This window comes from Protomyctophum parallelum (assembly GCF_964188405.1).
Source record: "Protomyctophum parallelum genome assembly, chromosome: 2".
In the NCBI taxonomy this organism is placed as follows: domain Eukaryota; kingdom Metazoa; phylum Chordata; class Actinopteri; order Myctophiformes; family Myctophidae; genus Protomyctophum; species Protomyctophum parallelum.
The window spans coordinates 32,807,413-32,828,439 of record NC_139699.1 but is presented as its reverse complement, the minus strand read 5'-3'; the positions used below and the strand labels follow the sequence as shown (position 1 = coordinate 32,828,439).

At 42.8% G+C, this 21,027-nt stretch overlaps 1 protein-coding gene across 4 annotated transcripts in view; it reads left to right on the top strand.

The window, feature by feature from the left end:
* Positions 1-21,027, top strand: part of LOC310855087 (C-myc promoter-binding protein-like) — a 73,403-nt gene that overhangs the window by 29,473 nt on the left and 22,903 nt on the right. For 2 of the 4 annotated variants that reach the window (XM_083759964.1, XM_083759962.1), the window contains exons 6-17: positions 1,574-1,863; positions 2,294-2,360; positions 2,786-2,844; positions 3,169-3,313; positions 4,705-4,880; positions 5,552-5,652; positions 6,039-6,254; positions 9,542-9,687; positions 13,485-13,523; positions 17,278-17,411; positions 18,950-19,082; positions 19,183-19,389. In XM_083759964.1, the coding sequence (XP_083616090.1) occupies positions 1,574-1,863; positions 2,294-2,360; positions 2,786-2,844; positions 3,169-3,313; positions 4,705-4,880; positions 5,552-5,652; positions 6,039-6,254; positions 9,542-9,687; positions 13,485-13,523; positions 17,278-17,411; positions 18,950-19,082; positions 19,183-19,389 (1,713 nt within the window). The remainder of the gene's footprint in view (positions 1-1,573; positions 1,864-2,293; positions 2,361-2,785; positions 2,845-3,168; positions 3,314-4,704; positions 4,881-5,551; positions 5,653-6,038; positions 6,255-9,541; positions 9,688-13,484; positions 13,524-17,277; positions 17,412-18,949; positions 19,083-19,182; positions 19,390-21,027) is intronic. The other 2 variants (XM_083759965.1, XM_083759963.1) reach the window with 1 other exon arrangement.

Sequence of the window (21,027 nt, the reverse complement as noted above, 5' to 3'; positions counted from 1 at the left end):
GGGGAACTGGTTTGAGGGGCTGAATTATTATTGTCACCCTAATTAGAGCCTGTGTGGTATGTGGCCACTATTTGTGCAACACGCATGCACGCACACGCACACACAGAGATAGATAAACTGTAGACATAGCTATGGTGAAAAATGGGCTGTCTGTATATAGACAGATATGTTATGTACACACACAGACAGCCAGGTCTACGTTCAATCTCAAATTCTCAACCCCTGGAAATAGGTGCTCCTACTGTAGGCCCAACTGTTTGCTGAATCCCTGAATCACCATGAAACCCCCACCTTTCCCAGAGCCTGTGATCGTCTGTCTTGTTATGTTTTGCATTGAATGGAAATTACTGTACATTACCTTCTAATAGTTTGAGCAGTCCTAAATTATGTAAAGTTAATAATACACATCATACCTTTAATGGACCTACTAATACTATACAGTATACCACTATACCCTCCGTAGACTTTATGCACTCATCCCTCAATACATTTATTCAGGTGTTTAACTGTTAGTTGTGGCTTCCCTGTCTGATCCTCCAACCTCTCATTCCTGTACTTGGAGATCGGGGCTTGAAAAGTGGGCCATCGAGATAAGACCATGTTGATACATATCTGTGCTGATGTTGTGGTGTAATATCTTTGTAAATGAAAAGCAAACATCACCCAAAGCCCCTTTGCTGTTTAGACAGCAGTCAGTGAATGTGTGGGTTTTCACAAGACAAATCAAAAAAGACCAGCTGATGTCAGACCTGCTGATGCTTGCGTGTGAGAGGAATCTTCAGTTTGAGTGTTCTGTATGTGTTCAGACTGTGAGTGAGTGTAGCTGAATGTGTGAATGTGTAATGTGTGTGTATGTGTGAATGTGTAGCTGAATGTCTATTGTGTCTGCTGTAGCAAGCAGGAGGACAGTTTGCTGCTGTGAGCAGTTAGGTGAGCTCTGTTTGTCTGTTCCTGGTCCCTGGGGGCCCCCCTGGTCAGACAGGGCCCCCCTGGGGGCCCCCCTGGTCAGACAGGGCCCCCCTGGGGGCCCTCTGCTGAGAATGCACATGACTCCCTCTTAAAAATAAGATGTCAAAATAATACAATAAAATTAAAGCAAGGCCTCATTTAGAAATTGTCATGAAAATGTGAATGGATTCTGCAACATACAGTATAGAAAAGATCTTACTGCCTCAAAACAGAAAAGGCCTCAGGGCCCCCAGTCTCCCACCCCAGATTGTTGCCACCCCCAAGTTGGGAAACATTTTGATTAATATGGAAGAAGAGGAGATCTGGCTGTCCTACTGCTTACTGGCAGATACTGTAGCTAAAGCCCCACTTGTTTGCCCAGAGTAGCTGGCTGGCACTGTGTGCAGCGACTGCAGCATTCAAGACTGATCAAGGTCAAACAGAAGAACAGAACATTTGTATCATTCTCATTCTGTGCCGACTGTGGGTTCTGTCTCTTTAACAACTTCTTCATGCATGGCTTGTTTCAGTGAATCAGAGTCTTGTCTGTTCCACATCATTGGCTTATTTAAATCGGTTTCAAATGGGCTGAGTGTTCAGCTTTCCGTGTTGTCCTTTGTTGCAGGTGTACGGTGCTGCCATTCAGTTCTACGAGCCCTACCCCAAGGAGTGCCTCTCTGACAAGCAGCGCTCTCAGATGGGCCTGCTGGCTCCAGAGCCCCAGAAGCAGGCTTTGCACAATGCCACGGCTTCGGCTGTCACCAGCAGCGCCACAGCATTCGACATGCGCACCGTCCACACCATTAAGTGCATCTGCCTGCTCTCTCACTGGCCCTTCTTTGACGCCTTCCGCAAGTTCCTCACATTCCTCTATCGCTACTCCATCTCTGGCCCACATGCCCTGCCCATTGAGAAGTGAGCATCTCCGGCTTTTATTTTTTATTTAAAGGCTTTGGTTTTTTCGCCATTAAACAGAGTAGGAAAGGATGGCAGGAAAGAGATGGTGGAGAGAGAACATATTGCATGTACTGTAACATATATACGTAGGCTGTGAGTCGGATTGGCACCCGTGACGTCATGTTAACACTAGACTAGATGATGAAAACTGACAAGCTACTTATACTCTATAAATCTGGAGGATTTCTTTTTTTCAAAATACTTAATCCGTTGGAGGAGACTGTAGAGCTGTGTCAGGTTGATTAAAGTCACATTAGACATCTCTTGCTGACATTTACTTTGTTCCATACTAACCACGCTTTACTGCCTCTTCTAACACACTACTGTACATTGATAGATGATTCCGCCGCTCAGAGCTTCATATCCTCCTAATTCTGCTTACTTTCAGACACATCTCTCATTTTATGCACAAAGTTCCCTTCCCTTCCTCACAGAGGCCCCGCATACTGGTTCAGGTACGTTTAGGTGGCTAATTATGCATTTAATTCTGAGTAAAAAAAAACACTTTGATTTTCTTAAACACATTCTTCTGTATGTCCATTTATTTTGTGCTCATACGTACAAACAATTTGTAAATAATTTTAAACATTCTAGGTTATTGTTCTGTGTTGCTGTCAGTATGTTTGTTGTATTTTGCACTAAGATAAAAATTATACCGAAGCAGCACATTGTATGCAATGTGGGCCTGTTGAAAAGAAAGAGTATAAAGTATGTGTAGCCTCAAGGCACTGTAATTTCTCTGCATAAGGTGCTGGTTGGAATGATTATAATGACTGCATAATTGGTGCTCTCAGCAAAAGAGTTGCAAGTTTATTGCCATGGACAATTAGATTTGCCCAGGGTTTATTTGAACCTCTCAACTTTTGAATTTTCCCATCAGCTATCCCCTCACGACAGTTTAATGTTGAGCCAGCCAGTGTCTTCTCCTTTACCTCTGAGGTAAGACTCCATTTCCCCATACACAAACATACAGTTTCTGTCATTTTAATATAAAGTATTATAAAATATTATACATATTTTAGACACTCTAGACACCTATAATGGAGACAATATATTTTAAGCGGCCAAACGTATCCTAAATGAATTTGAGAAACTGTCTTTCCAGGATCCAACATATAATTTTCAAATGCTTTCGAAATTGAGTGTAACTTGTGAAACATGCACGTGTCTTAGTCTGGGTTACATTTTCACTTCCTCGACATTCTATAACACCAACCAACCAATGTGAATGGGAGTTTTGTTTTTGTGTGTTCTTTGTTGCAGTGGTGGTCGGTTCTCCACGTTGCTCCAGAACCTCGGCCCAGAGAATGCTGTCACCTTACTGGTGTTTGCCGTAACGGAACATAAGATCCTGGTCCATTCGTTACGGCCGGCCGTGCTGACCAGTGTCACAGAGGCTCTGGTGTCGGTAAGTAACTCCAGCAGAGTATTCAGGGGGCGCCTGGGTGGCGCAGGCTGTAAGTAACTCAAGCAGAGTGTTCTGGGTGGCGCAGGCTGTAAGTAACTCAAGCAGAGTGTTCTGGGTGGCGCAGGCTGTAAGTAACTCAAGCAGAGTGTTCTGGGTGGCGCAGGCTGTAAGTAACTCAAGCAGAGTGTTCTGGGTGGCGCAGGCTGTAAGTAACTCAAGCAGAGTGTTCTGGGTGGCGCAGGCTGTAAGTAACTCAAGCAGAGTGTTCTGGGTGGCGCAGGCTGTAAGTAACTCAAGCAGAGTGCTCTGGGTGGCGCAGGCTGTAAGTAACTCAAGCAGAGTGTTCAGGGGGCGTCTGGGTGGCGCAGGGATAAGTACTATTCATACTCCAGTTTTAGGTGATGAGGTGACCATCTCATCACCTAAAACTGGAGTATGAATAGGCCTATACAGTTCAGTGGCCTTGTGGTTAGAGTATGTCCGCCCTGAAACTGGGAGGTTGGGGTTCGATCCCCAGCCGGGTCATACCAAAGACTGTAAAAATGGGACCCAATGACTCCCTGCTTGGCACTCAGCGTCAAAGGGTTGGATTGGGAGGGTCAAATCAACTAATAAAATTATTCCCTAGTGGGCTCACGCCGCTCACCGCTCCTTGGCTGTGGCTCACCGCTCCAAGAGATGGGTCAAATGCGGAGAACAACTTTCACTGCGGTAACGTGTGTGACAAATCGTACGACTTTGACTTATACAGTTCCAAACAGTAGGGGTCAGCAGTGACGGGGGATTGGGAAAATGAACAAATGCGACGGAAAATGGAAACAAGATAGAGGGCTCAATTATATAGGTCATATAATATTACATATAATATTACAGTTTTAAGAGGTGGAAGCGTGGCCAATGTCATATTGCAATTATAATCACGGTAAGGAGTGTTTAAGGCGTACCCAATCAACATGTCCGTACTATTCTGTTCTAAGCATGAAAAACAGCTGTAATTTGATTCATAAATGAATAACTAAGCCTTTGAAATGGCACCTACCTACCTTTCAGATCGGAATGGAACTGCGAGTAGATACGCAGCATATGGCTGGCAAATTAGCAATCCATGCGTAATGTTCCCAGAATCGTCTAACCCCCGAACATACAAGTTCGTTTGATATTGTTTAATTCGATAATAATAGAACCATGTACCATACAGCGAATGAAAGCAAGATTCATAAGGCATATGAAGATTTTTTTGTTTTGTTATTACTATGTAGTTGATGCTCTCTTGTTGTGTTTTTGCTCTTTGTTGTATTGTATTTTATTTCATTCGAGTCACGACGCAGGAATGATAAATTGCATAATAATAGTAAAACCCCTTATGTGTCTCTCTCTCTGGTGGTCTTCAGATGATCTTCCCCTTCCACTGGCCGTGTCCATACATCCCCCTGTGTCCCTTGGCGCTGGCGGACGTGCTCAGCGCCCCCTGTCCTTTCATTGTGGGTTTGGACTCGCGTTATTTTGACCTCTACGACCCCCCGCCAGACGTCAGCTGTGTGGACCTGGACACCAACACCATCTTCCAGTGAGCACCACAGTTTATGAAATTAATTCGGCGAGCTCGGAATGCTGATTCTCAAAACGACGATGCCATTTATGCAGAAGTTAGTCTTTCTGCTCCACCCTGCACTGTTGACTTGTTATAATGGATATTGCATCATGTATAAAGCGTTTTAATGCTCTTCGGTTCACTGTGGCATTGAAGCACAGTGCATGCCGAAGAAAATCTCCCTCAACTCTATTTCCTTTCTCTAACCTATGTTTGGGGGGGCTGACAAACTGCTAGCTCATTTAGTGAAATGGTTCTTATTCTGGTCTCCGTTGACCATAAGCTTGAAGCAGCAAATAGAATTGTCTGGAGTGTATATAATATATATATAATAATATCATAATATATAAGAACCAGGGTTATGCTAGTAACCCATAGTTATTTAAATAGTATCAGGTAAATTAAACAAATGATTTCTTTTACATTTTAAAGGCAGTTTTCTGCAGTGTTGGGTCCGTTCAGTAATGGTTGACATCTTTGTGGCCTCATGGCCTGGCAGCCAGTCAGGCAGCGGGCTATGTTGCTCTGAGGTGGTCCCAACTACTCCCGGCCCCAAACCCATGTTGCTTTTGGCCTATGAGCCTATTTGGCCTATGAGCCTGTGTGCTCACTGCACACTTGTGTGTTTTTCTTTTCTTTTCGTCTAGCAATGATGATAAGCGCACAGTGACATGGAAGATTCTGCCAAAGAAAGCGTGCAAAAACCTCATGCTTGTGCTGAGTAATCTCTACCAGCAGCTGGTTGATGGTAAGTACTGGACTGCTCAAAGGTGTGGAGAGAGAGGTTGCTATAAATGTTGCTCCCTTAAGCGGTCACACAGTAAAATCCTGTTAATTAAGTTGAGTGTAACCAAACGGACCCCTACTCTGCATGTTGTTAGTGTTTTATCATGTACTTATTGCTATTGATCAAACTGTTCAAACATTAGAATACATCATGTGGAATTGTGGACAATACAACATGTTCTATAGTTCACATTTACAAAACAAAGTGCAAAGTTTCTAGAAGATCATTTAGAATAAACATGGTTTCATGCAGCACAAGTAATGAATGAGGTAATGCATGTGAGCTGACAAAAAGACAGGGTTGACATTCCTTAGCAATAACACATGGTTCATAAACTTATACTTTAGGACAACTCAGACCAGATGGTCTTCTGGACCTGAGCATGAGCGACTCCTCAGAACTCAGCTGCGGTAAGAGCCTCCACACATTGGAGTTGGAGATCCAGGAAGCCTTCCTGCGCTTCATGGCAGCCATTTTGAAGGGCTACCGCTCCTACCTGCGACCCATCACCCAGGCCCCTTCCGAGAAAGCCACAGACGCCAGCTCGCTCTTTGACTCACAAGGTACACAGGCTAAATGTCTTAATTCATCGTCAAAATAAGTTTGGAGTTGGCCTCTCAAAGAAATACACTGTAGGCTACTGCAAATGTTGCCAAACTTACCCAAAATAATATGACTACCATATTCATGATCTACAACCTCACAGTTGTTTGCCTCTTTCTTACTTATTTTTAGAAAAAAGGGGTCCTAAAAGAAAGGTGCAGATACCCTGTATATACAGTACACTTATACTATATGTTGGTTTGTTTACTGTTGAGTGAGAAAACAATGTTGCACAATTTGCGGATCCCCCTGTGGATCCCGACCCCCAGTTTGAGAACCACTGTTGTACAGTACGTACCACCATTGTTACTGAGTCCTACCACTGTTTTGAGGATCTTGATCTGTTTTGTGTTAACTTGTTTTCTGGCTCTATGCTGAGTCACGTTGTGTACAGTAACTTGATGTAGCAATGGTGTTTGCTGTTTGCTTTCCGCCAATGTTTTTAATTTTGGACTATAACTACTGTAGGCTATGACTACCATATACAAGAGTTCCTATGGCAACATCCTACTTTATACCGACCCCAAAAAGCTCACAAATGTTTAACAGGGAATTCCCACGGTCATGAAATTCCTGGAAATATTTGTCATTCCTTTGCCGAACGGGATGCGTCATTGGATGTAGTCGATGTGACAAAAATAACAGATCTACAAGCTCACAACGTGCTGCAGCGTGATCCTATGCCCTATGCCCATAAGTGGTGTAGTAAAGAAATTGGCACAGCATTTGGAATGGAATTATACCCTTCTATAGTCTATGCTTTATTTTTGCTCAATGATTGTTATAATAGGCCTGGACATTGGGTTAAATATTCTAGAAGTTTTATGGAAAAGTTTTGGAAATGAATTGGTAAAAATGTGTGGGAACCCTGGTTAAATCAGAACCCACAAAGCATTCCAGCATTCTGTCCATCACTAGACTTGTTGGTCTGTCTGTGTCAGTACCTTCCCTATCCGTTCAGTCCAGCTGGCCAGCCTAGCTCTCAAACCCAGATGGTGTTTAATACATGACTGACTCCACTCCAAGTAAACACACACGCAAACAGTTTGGGGAGGAACACTGGGATTTGAAGGGGATTTGGGTTCAAGGCTGTTTCCAGCCTGGAAAAGATTTAGCTAGCTCGCTATAGTTCTGCAGCAGTTAAATTGCTTCTTAGGGTTACTTGTGGCCTTACGGAAGTGGCTGAAATCACAGCTGAAATGTGTTAGGTTGATGTCATCGCTGCTCCACGGGAGGAGAGCCGTAGCCAAGGTCATGTCCAATAGTGTTTATGATATATAGCCCCAATAGGAATGGGTAACTTGTTATTTGAGGAGAGCATTGCAGTGAAGGTATTATGTGAAGAGACAGGTGGTGATTAATAGAACCCATTCTGACCTGAGATCAGATTCTAAATCCTCTTCTACATCCTGAAAGTTTTCTGAAAAAGCTATGTTTCTATGTCAGTCGTTCTTCGATTAAAAAAAAATAGCAGACCTACAAGCTCAGCAACACCAAAAACGGGTTCCCGCCCAAAATGGGTTAAGGCCTGACCAAGGTGGTTCAAGGTATGGATATTTTAAGGAGAAACATTCTGTTTATTTAAAAAAAAAAGCCAAACTTTAATTTAGGACGGGAACCCAAATGGGTTAATTATGCAGTGTACACTTTTTCATACAGCTTTTCAATTTGAGTGTGCCTCACACAAATCTAGTACAGTGATCAAGACATTTCTGTTCAGACACTGTTCAAGACATACTGTTCAGACACTTAACTCAGAGCACGGTGCTCTGAAACTAGAGTGGGCTCTGATGCACTGAAAGTTCATTTCCAAACGCACTCAGCGTGACAGTTACACAACATTCGCAGCAGGAGCTGCCAGTGAATTTATAACGCCATTGGTGGCATGTCAGGTGGCCTTACTGTTCAGCTGTTAGGTCAAATCATTGCACAGTGCACACAGGTGGTAATAGTTGTAATGTGTGCGTGCGTGCGTATCTTGTTTAGGTTTGTGTGCTAGGTTTGGTGTTTCCGTCAGTTCTAGCGAAGTGCTACTCAGCAGGGACACGTGACCTGGCAGGGACACGCGACCTGGTGCTTGGCTTACATTGCCGCACACCGAGCCAATAGCCATTCATCCTGCTGTCCATCCCATGGCACCATTGGCCCATTACTCACTGCAGCTGCTTTCAATGCACGTTAGGGAAGCCATTCACCATCTTGTTGTAACTCCCTAATCAACCATTATACTAATAACACCTAGTTGGCTGCGTTGTCCAGAACAAGACAAATGTGACATTTCACACAGGGTCGTTGATTGGCTAATGATTTTTTATCATCTAAAATTATTACATAATCCCCCTTAGGGCTTCTTGTAAAGGAGGAACTTGTAGATGATTTGTTTAAGTTTTGAATTATGAGTGATTACACATACTATTATCTAACAACAACAATCAACAATGTATACATGTTCTGAATGCCTCTGCTGACAGATTCAGTAGCGCAGCTCGGAATCTGTTCTTGAGAGATTATGTCGCAAATGGATGTAAATTTGCTCTTAGCTGGGCTCCTCTTTAACAATCCATGTATGTGTAATATATTTTGTTTCACATTGGAAAAGCCAATAGTGGACAAGAAAATGCCTAGAAAATATGCTAATTTTCCAAATATTATTTTGTAATGGCATAGAAATGCTACAGTAGGCCTATATGTAGCATACATTTCCATGCAATTAAAAATAATATATAACATGTGGTTGTGCTGCTGTATGTATAATATATGGGTGAGGTTGGGGTTAAAGTAGCTATAAGCAATAATATGTCAAAATGTAATGACTTTTCTTTTTTTTTTGGTATTCAGACAGAGTGAAACGCTCCCCCAAAAAATGTAGTGTCTATGACACATCAAGGGGCAATCTGCATTCAAAGATGTTCCTAGAAGCTTTGCATTGGTCAAAAAAAGCCCGGCCGAAATGACTAACCAATCAGGTCAGACAAATCGACCAATGACAAAGCTTCTAGCTAAATCTTTGAATGCAGTTTGCGGCCCTTAGATGTGTCACAGAGACTAAATAATTTTTGGAGCGTTTTACCCATTGCTTGCCGTCTATAGGCATAATGGCTTATAGCAGCTTTGATCCCGAACACTCTTCTGGTACGGGGAGAAGGTGGAAGAAGGGAAATAATTGTCACTCTGTTGGGGGGAATAAGGTGTGTAGTATGTAACCCATTAGCTTGACCCTCTCCCCCCACCCCCTACCACCCATCAGGATTCCTGAAGAGTCGCGACCGCTCCCACCAGAAGTTCTACTCTCTGATGACCAAAACCCAGATGTTCATCCGCTTCATCGAGGAATGCTCCTTCGTCAGTGACAAAGATGCCAGCCTGGCCTTCTTTGATGACTGTGTGGATAAAGTGAGTTCTTGAAATAATATTAAAAACAATATAGGGACCTATAAAAATGTGTCTGCGACCCACAAATGGGTCCCGACTCAGTGTTTGGAAAACAGTGCTCTACTGAATGTCCACCTTGTTTCTCTCCTGCTTGTTTTCCGTTAAAAACCAAGCTTGTTTGTTCTGAGTTTTATGGATGAAGCCCTCCGAAAGGCTAGTAACAGGCAGCACACACGGGCATGACTCGTGTTAGTCAATTTATTGATACAAAAGACCACAGGTGATAAACCTGGAAGAAAAAACAAAATAAAAATGGCATTACAATAATATTCTTTTGAATATAATGCAATAATTAACAAATAAGCATCACAATATGTTATTGTAATTGACTTTCACAAAATATAGCTATACATTCTCCCTGAATATACCTGCTGAATATAAGTATAACATCATTTTACAGCTCCTCTCATTACTGATACAAAACTGCAATCATGCATACATTCCCTATATACACACAAGTAGCCTACATATAACCAAACATACATATACTGCATATACACTAAATATATATATATAAAGCAGCACAAAGTAAACTCTGTTACTACAGCGAGCTGGATACAATGAGCATAAACTGCATTTCCCAGCATGCAATTCACCGAAGTGCCTTGCGCAGATCGCACGCACGCACGCACGATACTACAACATTACCATGGCACAGAGTCCGTATGTTAATACTGACGTGACTCTTTGTGGACGTACAAAACACCACCACGCAACAACACAGCCTACAGGACTTCTCCACCACCCACCACACTACAGTCCGCTAAGCGTCCCGACAGAGCAACCTGTCTAAACAGCCAGCGCTGACCACAGCTAAACGGCAGCATTGCTACATAACATTCACTGCACCCCATGCGCCACTCGCTCAATACTTGCGGTATCAAGAATGCGGACACAACGTGATAATTGTATTGTGATAATACTACTGCACAAATGCTCATAGCAAACATTATACATTCACACGGTTCCAAATCTAACTTACCAACGGCTGTGTGCTCCTGATAGAATGAACTGAGTGACGCTCTAATCAACCCTTCATACGGTCGCGGTCGCGCATGCGCAAACACTACCATCAAAGTTCCATAATCATGACCATCATACTGACACACGTATTAGTACAGCAGTTTAGCTCCACTATATCAATGAATCGTTCAGTTTGTGATAAAAGCATGAAATTTGGTACACTTATAGCCAAAGGCATTCTAAAAAGATTTGGATGTGGACCCAACTTGAATTTTCAACATGGCGCCCATAGCAGCCATTTTTCAAAATGGCCACCAGCAACAACCGTTTTCTTATGAGTGATGGATATAATATGATATTCGAGACATATTTGGACATATTTCCATGCATAGTACTTGGTAAATGTTTCTTTTGGATAATATAACATTTTAAATGAAAATTCAAAATGGCCGCCATTTTTCAGAATGGTTAAATATGGATGATCTCTGTCTTGAATTATACAGTATTCTTGATGCAGAATTTGAATTAGGAACTTTGTAATTTCTAAGAAGCTTCCTTCTGTCTCACAATACTCATATTACTACAGTGGCTAACAGCCATATTGTGAGAGAAGATGGCGGCCATTAATTTCAAGATGGCCACCAATATTAGACTGATTTTGCATTTCAGCATATATTTGGCTATACCTTTGTGATGTACTGTACCATACTGTATAATACTGTACGGCACTGTAGGGCATCATACTGTACCTTACTGTATGGTATCATACTGTACTTTACTGTACTGTACTGTACCGTACCGTACCGTACCGTACTGTACTGTACCTTACTGTACAGTATCGTACTGCACTGTACTGTACCTTACTGTATGGTATCATACTGTACTGTACTGTACTGTACTGTACTGTACTGTACTGTACTGTACTGTACTGTACGGTACTGTACTGTACTGTACTGTACTGTACTGTACGGTATCATACTGTACCATACTGTACTGTACTGTACTGTACTGTACTGTACTGTACGGTATCATACTGTACCATACTGTACCGTACTGTACTGTACCGTACCGTACCGTACTGTACTGTACCGTACTGCACAGTACCATACTGTACCGTACTGCACTGTACCGTACCGTACCGTACTGTACTGTACCGTACTGCACAGTACCATACTGTACCGTACTGCACTGTACCGTACTGTACTGCATTGTACTGTACCATACTTTATGGTATCATACTGTACCATACTCTACTGTACTGTACAGTGCCGTACCGCACGTTACTGTACCGTACTGTACTGTACTTTACCATACTGTACTGTCATACTGTAGTGTACTGTACAGTACCGTGTGTGTGTGTGCACTCGCAGGGAAAAGGGAGGGGTCGGTTAATGTGGAAATTGTAATGTAATTTGCGTCACAGTGAAATGTTGCGCAATAACAGTATGTCATACAAAAGCAATATCAAAACTATATATTTTAAATACTTTTCATTAGCACATGCTTGAATTTTACATTCCATAGGGCTGGACCACACATGGACCCCATTTGGTTTTGTTTTCTGCATCTTCCTCTGTGACCTGCCACCTTCATGTCATCTCTCACAGCATCCTTAAACCTCGTCTTTGGCCATCCTATTACCTGGCAGCTACATCTTCAGCATCCTTCTCCCAATGTACCCTCATCCCTCCTTTTCACATCTCACATCTCAACCTCACCTCTCTTGCTTTATCCCCAAACCTTCTAACCTGGGCTGATCCTCTAATTCAGTAATTTCTGATAATGTCCTTCCTTTTCACTCCTAATGAGAACCATAGCATCCTTAATTCTGCCACCTCCAGCTGTGCCTCCTTTTCATCAGTGCCACCGTTTCCAACCGTACGGCATGGCTGGTCTCACTACCATCGTATACATCTTCCCTCTCACTGGTAGCCTTCTGTCACAAATAACTCCTGACACATACTATGTCCCATATTCTCAATACATTGGCTTCTCTTGCTAGAACATTTCCATCTCTATACTCACCTTAAACTGTTACACTACTGTCTACTGTCTAGTCAATTGGTACAAATCATTTTCTCCCTCCCTCACCATCTCTCTTTGCACTTACTGTACATCTCATATACTTTATCTTAGCCCTGACCACTTCTTAGCCCACACCACCTGACATCACATCTCTCTCTTCTTACCCATCATCTAAAGAAAACCCAATGGGCATTGCCCATTGACATATATTCAAGTCTGTGTGTGTCTGTACATCTGTAATCCACGTAACTCGAGAACCGTTTGCCCCACCGACTTCAAATTCGACACACACGTTCCACACCCCCACAGGGAGTGCAGTGCCCGGTGTCGAGTCGGTCGGACCCACGGTTGTCCAGAACCATCACAAAAGGTGGCGGCCATCTTGAAAAATGGCTGCTATGAGCACCATGTTAAAAATTCAAGACGGGTCCACATCCAAATCTTTGTATAATGCCTTTGGCTATACGTGTACCAAATTTCATGCTTTTATCACAAACTGAACGATCGTTTTGCTTAGCTGCTGCACTAATCAAGCATAATGTAAAACATGAAATTAGAGTTATGAAATTATTAAATAGGACAATTATGAAATAACCATCTTTTAACATCCCACAGTTCCCATTATTCATAAATGAACCTTTTTATACCCATACATTTTACTTGTTTTTAAACCAAAACCCAAAAGAACCGAACATTGTTTCTCTCCTGTCCTGTCCCCTACTCCTTCTGTTTCTCTTTCTGTTCTAATGCCTGCCTCTGATTGTGAGCAGCTCTACAGCTCAGAGCGCAGTGCAGACAAAGCAGGCAAGGTACGTGGACTCCATTGTGGTCTCTTGTGGTGTATTTCCATTGTCTCCATGCATTCAGTGTAGATATGGCTTAGGTTATTTACAAATTGATAAATTAACATTGCATGCAGTAAGAGGATAAAATAAGACAAAACTCAGTTGATCCAATAGGACTTTTGGGCCTGCCATAAATATTCTCACAATGCCTGGAAAAAGGCCACGTATCACTGTGCACCAGACCTGGCAGGCTTCTAGCCGTATGCTAGGTTTGGATGATATTAGCTGTCCTGCCTGCTACCAATCCATGAGTTCCATACAAAGCACACAGTTGGAATCATTATAGGAGCCTTTGATTATCACCTTCTGCCAACATGAACCTCTCTTAATTTACTGTAACAGCAGTTTGACTGGAGATGCAGATTGACTGACACCCCATGCGTGCCGCTTCTAGCTACATTGGGCTTTTTTTTCCTGTCTCAGTGCCTCCCAAAGTCCTGATTGAGATGTACAGTGAGTCCTGAATTGGTCCCAGTTTAAAGGGGTGCATATCTTTGGTTGGCAACAAACCATAGCACTATTTTAAGGGGGATTTTCATGGATAAAAGGCGCAAATACTTCGGTGTATGCTCCAAAGGTAATTAAACAATATCGGCAGTGACTGTGGCTTGTTATAATAGGCTATAACGCATGGAATGTGTTGATGTTATCTAAATTAGTAAATGTTAAATAATTCCAGCAAAAAAATAAAAAGAGGAAGATTTTTGCCCACCTCTTTCTGATTTAAGGGGCATTGTAAGCTGCTATGGTTATGTGTGCCCTTTGCGCTCTGGTATATACAGTATATGTATTCCTTGAGGCTGAACTTCAGCCTGTAGTCAAAGCCATGTCTCCATATCCTTCCTGGGAGTGAGTTTTCTGGACCATTAATCCCTCAGCCTGCCTCTTTACGCTGCACCTCACAGAATTATGGCACCTAGGCTCATTTGGGGGAGAGGGAGGAGGACAGGAACTCAGACCACAGCCAGTCAATGTGCCAATGCACGCACATGCATGCACATGCACGCATGCACAATCACACATACATGCACACATGCACACACACTCACTATATGTGCACACACACAGAAACATACACTTGCCTGAACACGCACACATACTGTTTCTGTTCCTTTCACACAACACACAGGGACACCGGTGTGATTTAGGCAATATTGGAGACAGTGCACTTTTCTCTTTCTCTTAATCCCTCTTCCTCTCTCACACAGTCTTGCTCACGTTACAGTATTTACTATTTACATACATAGTAGTGCATACACAAATCTCTCTCTCTTGCAAGGCAAGGCAAGTTTATCACATTTCAACAACAATGTGCTTTACCCAAAACATTAAGAGCATTAAGACTTTTGTATTCAAAATGACTTTTGAATACCATTAAAAGTAGTTTGTAATAATTAGTAAAGAGTTAGACACTGTTCTTCAGTCATTCGACTATTCAACATACTTTATCTCACTTTCTCTCTCACTTTGTCTGTCTGTCTGCCACACACACACACACACACACACACACACACACACACACACACACACACACACACACACACACACACACACACACACACACACACACACACACACACACACACACACACACACACACACACACACACACACACACACACACACACAGACAGGCCTACAGGGAGAACATATCGGAAGCAAGCTGAACTGAACATTCTTTAACAGACAAAAGTAAGGCAACTAGTTCCTGACTCAACAGCTGTGTGTAGTTGTGTTTGGTCTTTGATGTGTGTGTGTGTGTGTGTGTGTGTGAACTAGCAGAGGAAACGCTCCTGAGACCTGTGTTCGTCACAGCTGTCCATCAGACTCTCACACATCCAGTAACTCCTGTTCCTATATCCACTGTGAAGCGTTACTGGAAATGTTGAAAAATTGAATTGTCAATTATTCTTCAACTCTTGCATGTGTACAGTAGTTTGCAGAATTAGTAAATGGTTGTGTTCTGTGATCAGCATTTTTTTCCTCCACTGCACATTTGTCATAAAATACTGTAATACTGAAAAAGATACTTGAAATAGTACATTATAATGAAGCTACCTTACTGAAAGCTCAGGGTACCCAAGTAAGTAAAGTTTTGTAATAGTAATCAAATTCTACAAAGTAACTATAACTAAAATTCGAAAATAATTGTAGTGGAGTAAAAAGTATATATTTTTAATTTAAATATTTGCCTATGAGATGTAGTGTAGAAGTAAAAGCATTGAAAATGGGAAATACACCAAATTGTACTATAAAGCACAGTACTTGAGTAAATGTACTTAATTTCCACCACTGTCATGTGTAGTGTTGTTGTGGTCTTGTTGGAGATGTTTATCTTAGCAGATGTGTGTACTGTAGGAACATGTGCTTTCTACACATGGGCTCATGGGCTCGGTCGTCCTAGATATGAGGTCCAGAAGGACAAACACTGCTTAGTTACACGGATCAATATGTTGTCCATCTGTCCTCTCTTGGTGTAGCATTCACCATGATCACATCAGATATTGTCCCATTTGGTTGCTCTCTACACACAGAGATAAAAGAAATGTAAATGGGATGTATAACTACTATATACTATACTTATTTAACATTTTTAATAAATATTTGAGGCCAAGAAAGAGTTTGTCTGGGCCCTATTTTTGCCTGGCTGCCTTACCCCTTATCCCTAAACATCTTTGCCTTTTTTTCCTTTTTTCTTATTTATTTTTACTATTTTGAAAAACATTTTACTTCAAATACTTCAAATAGCCAACCTACTTCGACACATTATGAGCTTGTAGATCGGCTATTTGAACTATTCAAAATAGCAAAAAAAAGGCAAAGAAGTTTAGGCATAAGGCACCTGCGGAAATAGGGCCCAAAGAATGACCTGCATACTGTGTGCGGTAAGCATGCTAACTAGTTGAAGCAACAAAAGGTTGCCCTTTTGCACTTTTTTTTTCTTTAGTACTGTAGCATGCTCAAATATTGTCTCTTTCTCCTGTATCCTGTATGTTGCAAGGCCATGGCCTTCTGTTAATCCGAGCAAGCGAGCATGTCCAATGTGTGTTTTATTCTTTGCCGTTATTATTATTTTTTTTTTTTCCAGCTGTGGCGTAAGTTCTTTGCAGCCTACAGAGAGTCTTCAACAGGGGGAAATATTGACGAGAGAGATAGACTGATTACGGACATCCTACTTCTAGCATGATAAAGTCAAAAAGTGTATTATTATACAGTGTGTGCGCCTGGGTGTCTGTTTTCACACACAAAACACCGTCCAGTATTTTCGTAAAGTGCACTGAGTGTGAGTACAGACTACAGTTTACAGTTTTATGTCCATTTCCTTCCTCTGTCGTTGAAGAGAGGTAATGGTAATGAAGTCCAAACTACAGTATAAAAAGGACGGCAGCACATCTAGTGTTAAAATGACCTTTTTATTGGATTGTATTGTAGTTTTAAAATATTTTGACGTACAGTATTCCTGTGTAAAGCTGTACCAGCGGTGACTGTCCTCTTGTGTAGTTTTGTAAGGCATAAGGCATCAAAAGGTCAGCTATCAATTCTTCCATGACATACTAATCGCATTCATTGTTTTTTGGAAGGTCAAAACCTTGGCACTTCATTCAGGTGCTCTAAATGTCATACATCAGCATTTGCATTAAAAAATAGCTTGTAGGGAAACATCACTGCAATGACACTGCAAAAATATCCACTTGTGTGTGCATGCTCCTCTCCCCAGGTGGACAGCGATAGGCCGGAGGAGACCAGGCTAATAGAGTTTGACGAATCGCAGCGCAGCGAGCACACCGTGTTCATCACACCCCCAGAGTTGCCACCTCTTCCGGGCGGGGAGGAGCACCCTCTCTGCTACAGGTAACACGCAAAGCCACCATCAAGACTACATTTATGCAAATTCATCTCGTTTACCAGCACCTTTCAGGCTATGCTAGTCAGTGCAAGAATAATAAAGCCATCATCTGTCTATAAATGCGCCACGTCTCTAGCCTGCCACATCTCTGTATGTCTGTACATGTGTACGTCTGTAATGCACGTAATTGGAGAACCGTTCGCCCCCACAGACTTCAAATTCGACACACGCGTTCACACCCACCACAGGGAGTGCAGTGTTGAGTCGGTCCCACGGTTGTCCAGAACCGCCACAAAAGGCCTCTCTGCCTGGGCTCTGGACAGGGCCCATGCCCAGGGTCCATATATGGAGCTGGCCAGTTCTGACATCACAACACACTGACACAGAACTCCATATAATAAAGTGACCACAGAGAGACAGATACAGAAATCTCCATTCATAAAACCTCCATCTTCAAGGCCAGCTGTTAATAGGAATACAACAAGTACAAAATGGCCGTGGCTTGCCAGAAGAAAAGAATATAATAATAATTGTATTAAAAGGGACATTATAATATGTATGGACCATACTATGTCTAAATGTTTTCATATTATGTATACATTATATGGATTATATTCAGTACAATGTTTTGTTATGAACATTATGTTCCATCCGTTTGTTCTGAAATCTGACTTCTGTATAGACCACACAACAGAGAAATGTACAGTGAAAAGTGTGCTCTTTAAGAGCACATAAAGGCATTGCTCACAGCAATACTGGTGCCTTCAAACTGTTAAATTGACTTAGAGGCCTTCCACACGAGAACGGCTCGGGCTGTTCCCCGCGCAAGTTTATAAACGATATAAAACTTTCCTGCGTCCTCACACACATAACTCCTCTACAATAATCATCATCCGTTTTTTTTCTTGTCTTTCCAGATTGGTAATCACCATCATTTATATCTGTTCTCCAAAAATAGCTCCTCTACAAGCTCATGCATGCGGGCTGCAGATCGGCTATTTTTGGAGAAGAGATTTATAGACATTATGTGCAAATATAAAATAGCTGTGATACTTATATGCAAGTGGTTATGGTGAAATAAACAATTAACACTGGTTAGTTTGGACTCTGGGGCGAGGGGACTATGACATCACCGTTTCAGCAAATTAGGCGGCATTTGCTATACACACGGAGACGAGAAAGTGGCGTCTCCAAACTTTCCCACTCTGGAAGGTGGTTTCAAAATCAGCCGTGTAAGTCCCCCAAAACGCCGTCTCCGTGTGACAAAAAGGGCAGATCTGCTAAATACTTATACCTCGTCTGAAAGGCTCCTTAGCCTGGTCCATTCTCTCATCCTTGAGCTGCCAATAGAGAAGAAAGCCGACACAATGACACGCACATCAAAACGTGGGATTAACAACAAACAGGTGATCTCCTACTTCTCTCACTTCTCCATATCCTGGGTCAACACATTCCCATAACAGCCTTCTAGGAAGGTTTCGCTGATCAGTGTGTGAAAACCTGTGCCTGCCTTTTTGCCACTCATCCGATTTTCGTCCACTAGGTATGATGGCTTCCCAGTGCTGAGTTTGGACCTCTTTGACCCTATGGAAGGACTACGGACACCTTTGTCTCGCCTCGCCACCCGCCCAAGCTGTCCCCCGAGCCCTGCGCCCATGTTTAGACGTACCAAACAGGTCAGCGTGTGCACAAATGAACACGCACGTGTGTGTAAACTCTACTACACCCACCCACCAAGTCCACTTCCCTGGGTAAACAAAGAACTTTGCCTTACAGGAGATCAAGTCTTCCCAGAAGAGTTCCAAGAGGTACTCGTCCATCCCCCAGCTGTGGTCCAAGTGCCTGCTGCGCCACTGCTATGGCCTGTGGTTCATCTGCCTGCCCGCCTATGTCAAGGTGTGCCACTCCAAGGTGCGGGCGCTACGCACCGCCTACGACGTCCTCAGGAAGATGCAGACCAAGAAGCTGCAACCGCCCGATGAGGTAAAGGAGGTCGACTCGCCACACTCTGCCCCTTTCACAGGTTTGGTGTAGTGCAGTATGATGTGGTGTTGTTTTTGGGGTTTTTTGCGGAGTGGCACCAAAGGGCCAGCCAGCTCTATTCGTGCAGAAATAGACCAATCACAACAAACCACACAGTTCAGCTGATAATGCTAGCGACAGTCACAGCCCCCCAAAAGTAGACCAGAGCTGTCAGAAATGTCAGATAAAAGGCCACAAATTACTTTTGAATATTCTGAAATAACCAAGACTGATAGAGGAGTGCGTGTACTCTCTCTCATTGATATACTAACCTGAAGTTTGGAATATTATCCCTGCTGGGTCTCTCCTCTGCGCTTTGACGAATGGGGATTTCAACATAACTGCCATTTCCAGTTGGCATCCCAAACATTTTGTCCATAAAACATATTTAACCCCCCAGAAAGCATATAGAATGAGACTTGCTATATCACCACACTGTACACTTTGTTCCTTAAATACAACTGGTACCTTTATACATATGATGTGGGAATGTCCCACAGTCAAAAGCTTCTGGGAACAGACTACTAACTAGAAAAAGTGCCCTTCTAGGCACAGGTCTCCACCAGGATTTCTTCCTCAGCCTAGTGAGAATATGCGTGCACAGTTTCATCGCAATCGGACGCTGCGTTGAGGAGTTGTGGCGATTTGTACAAAGCGGGCTACTCCTGAAAACTGTAGGAGCCAATCGTGGCCAATCAGGATGGAATATGAGAAATCAAACAAACCTGCCTTGATCACATGACTATGGAGATCATGTGTACCGATTTGCGTGAAATTTGGAGAAAATCTGAAGGAGTAATAATAGAAAATGTGTTTTACATATGTCGGCCTCCTGGTGGCGCTATAAAGAGCAGATGTGAAAAATTCCAGGCAAAGGTTTTTCCTTGGCCTCTAGGGAGTTGGCATACAAAGTTATCCACAGGTGCAGTTAGAGGTAAAACACTTTTCGGCCAGTTATAGCGCCACCTTGAGGCTGAGTTGAAATTGTTGATGTGGCATTTTGTCCTCGGCCTAGTGGGAATGTGGGTGCACAATTTCACGGAAATCACGCGATGTGTTCATGATTTGCAGCATTTTGTTTGAAAGTGAGCACTGTGAACTTTGGAAGCCAATCTTAAGCAATCAGGATGGAGTGTGAGAAATCTGAAAGACCGGTTTCGTTGAATGGCTCTAGAGAGGCTGTGTACCAATTTGCGTGATGTTTGGACAAAATCTGTAGGTGTACTGTGCAAAAACTTGTTTTGCACAAAGCGGCCTCCTGGTGGCGCTATAACAGGCCGTTCTGGAAAGTCTGGGGCAGAGGTTCATCGTTGGCATCCAGGGAGTGTGTGTGCAAAATTTGGCATTGACCGGGTTAACGGTGGCCGAGATTAGCTGCTCACGGACACACGGACACACGGACGGACACACGGACACACGGACGGACGGACGGACACACGGACGGACGGAGTGCAAAACATACTCTCCCCACATGCCTTCGGCCTGGTGGAGACAATTATCTATCTAAAGCATAGGTTTTCAACAGGTGGTCCGTGGACCACTGGTGGTCCGTGAAGGTATTGTATGTGGTCCCTGACCATGCAAAGTTGCGAAACAGAA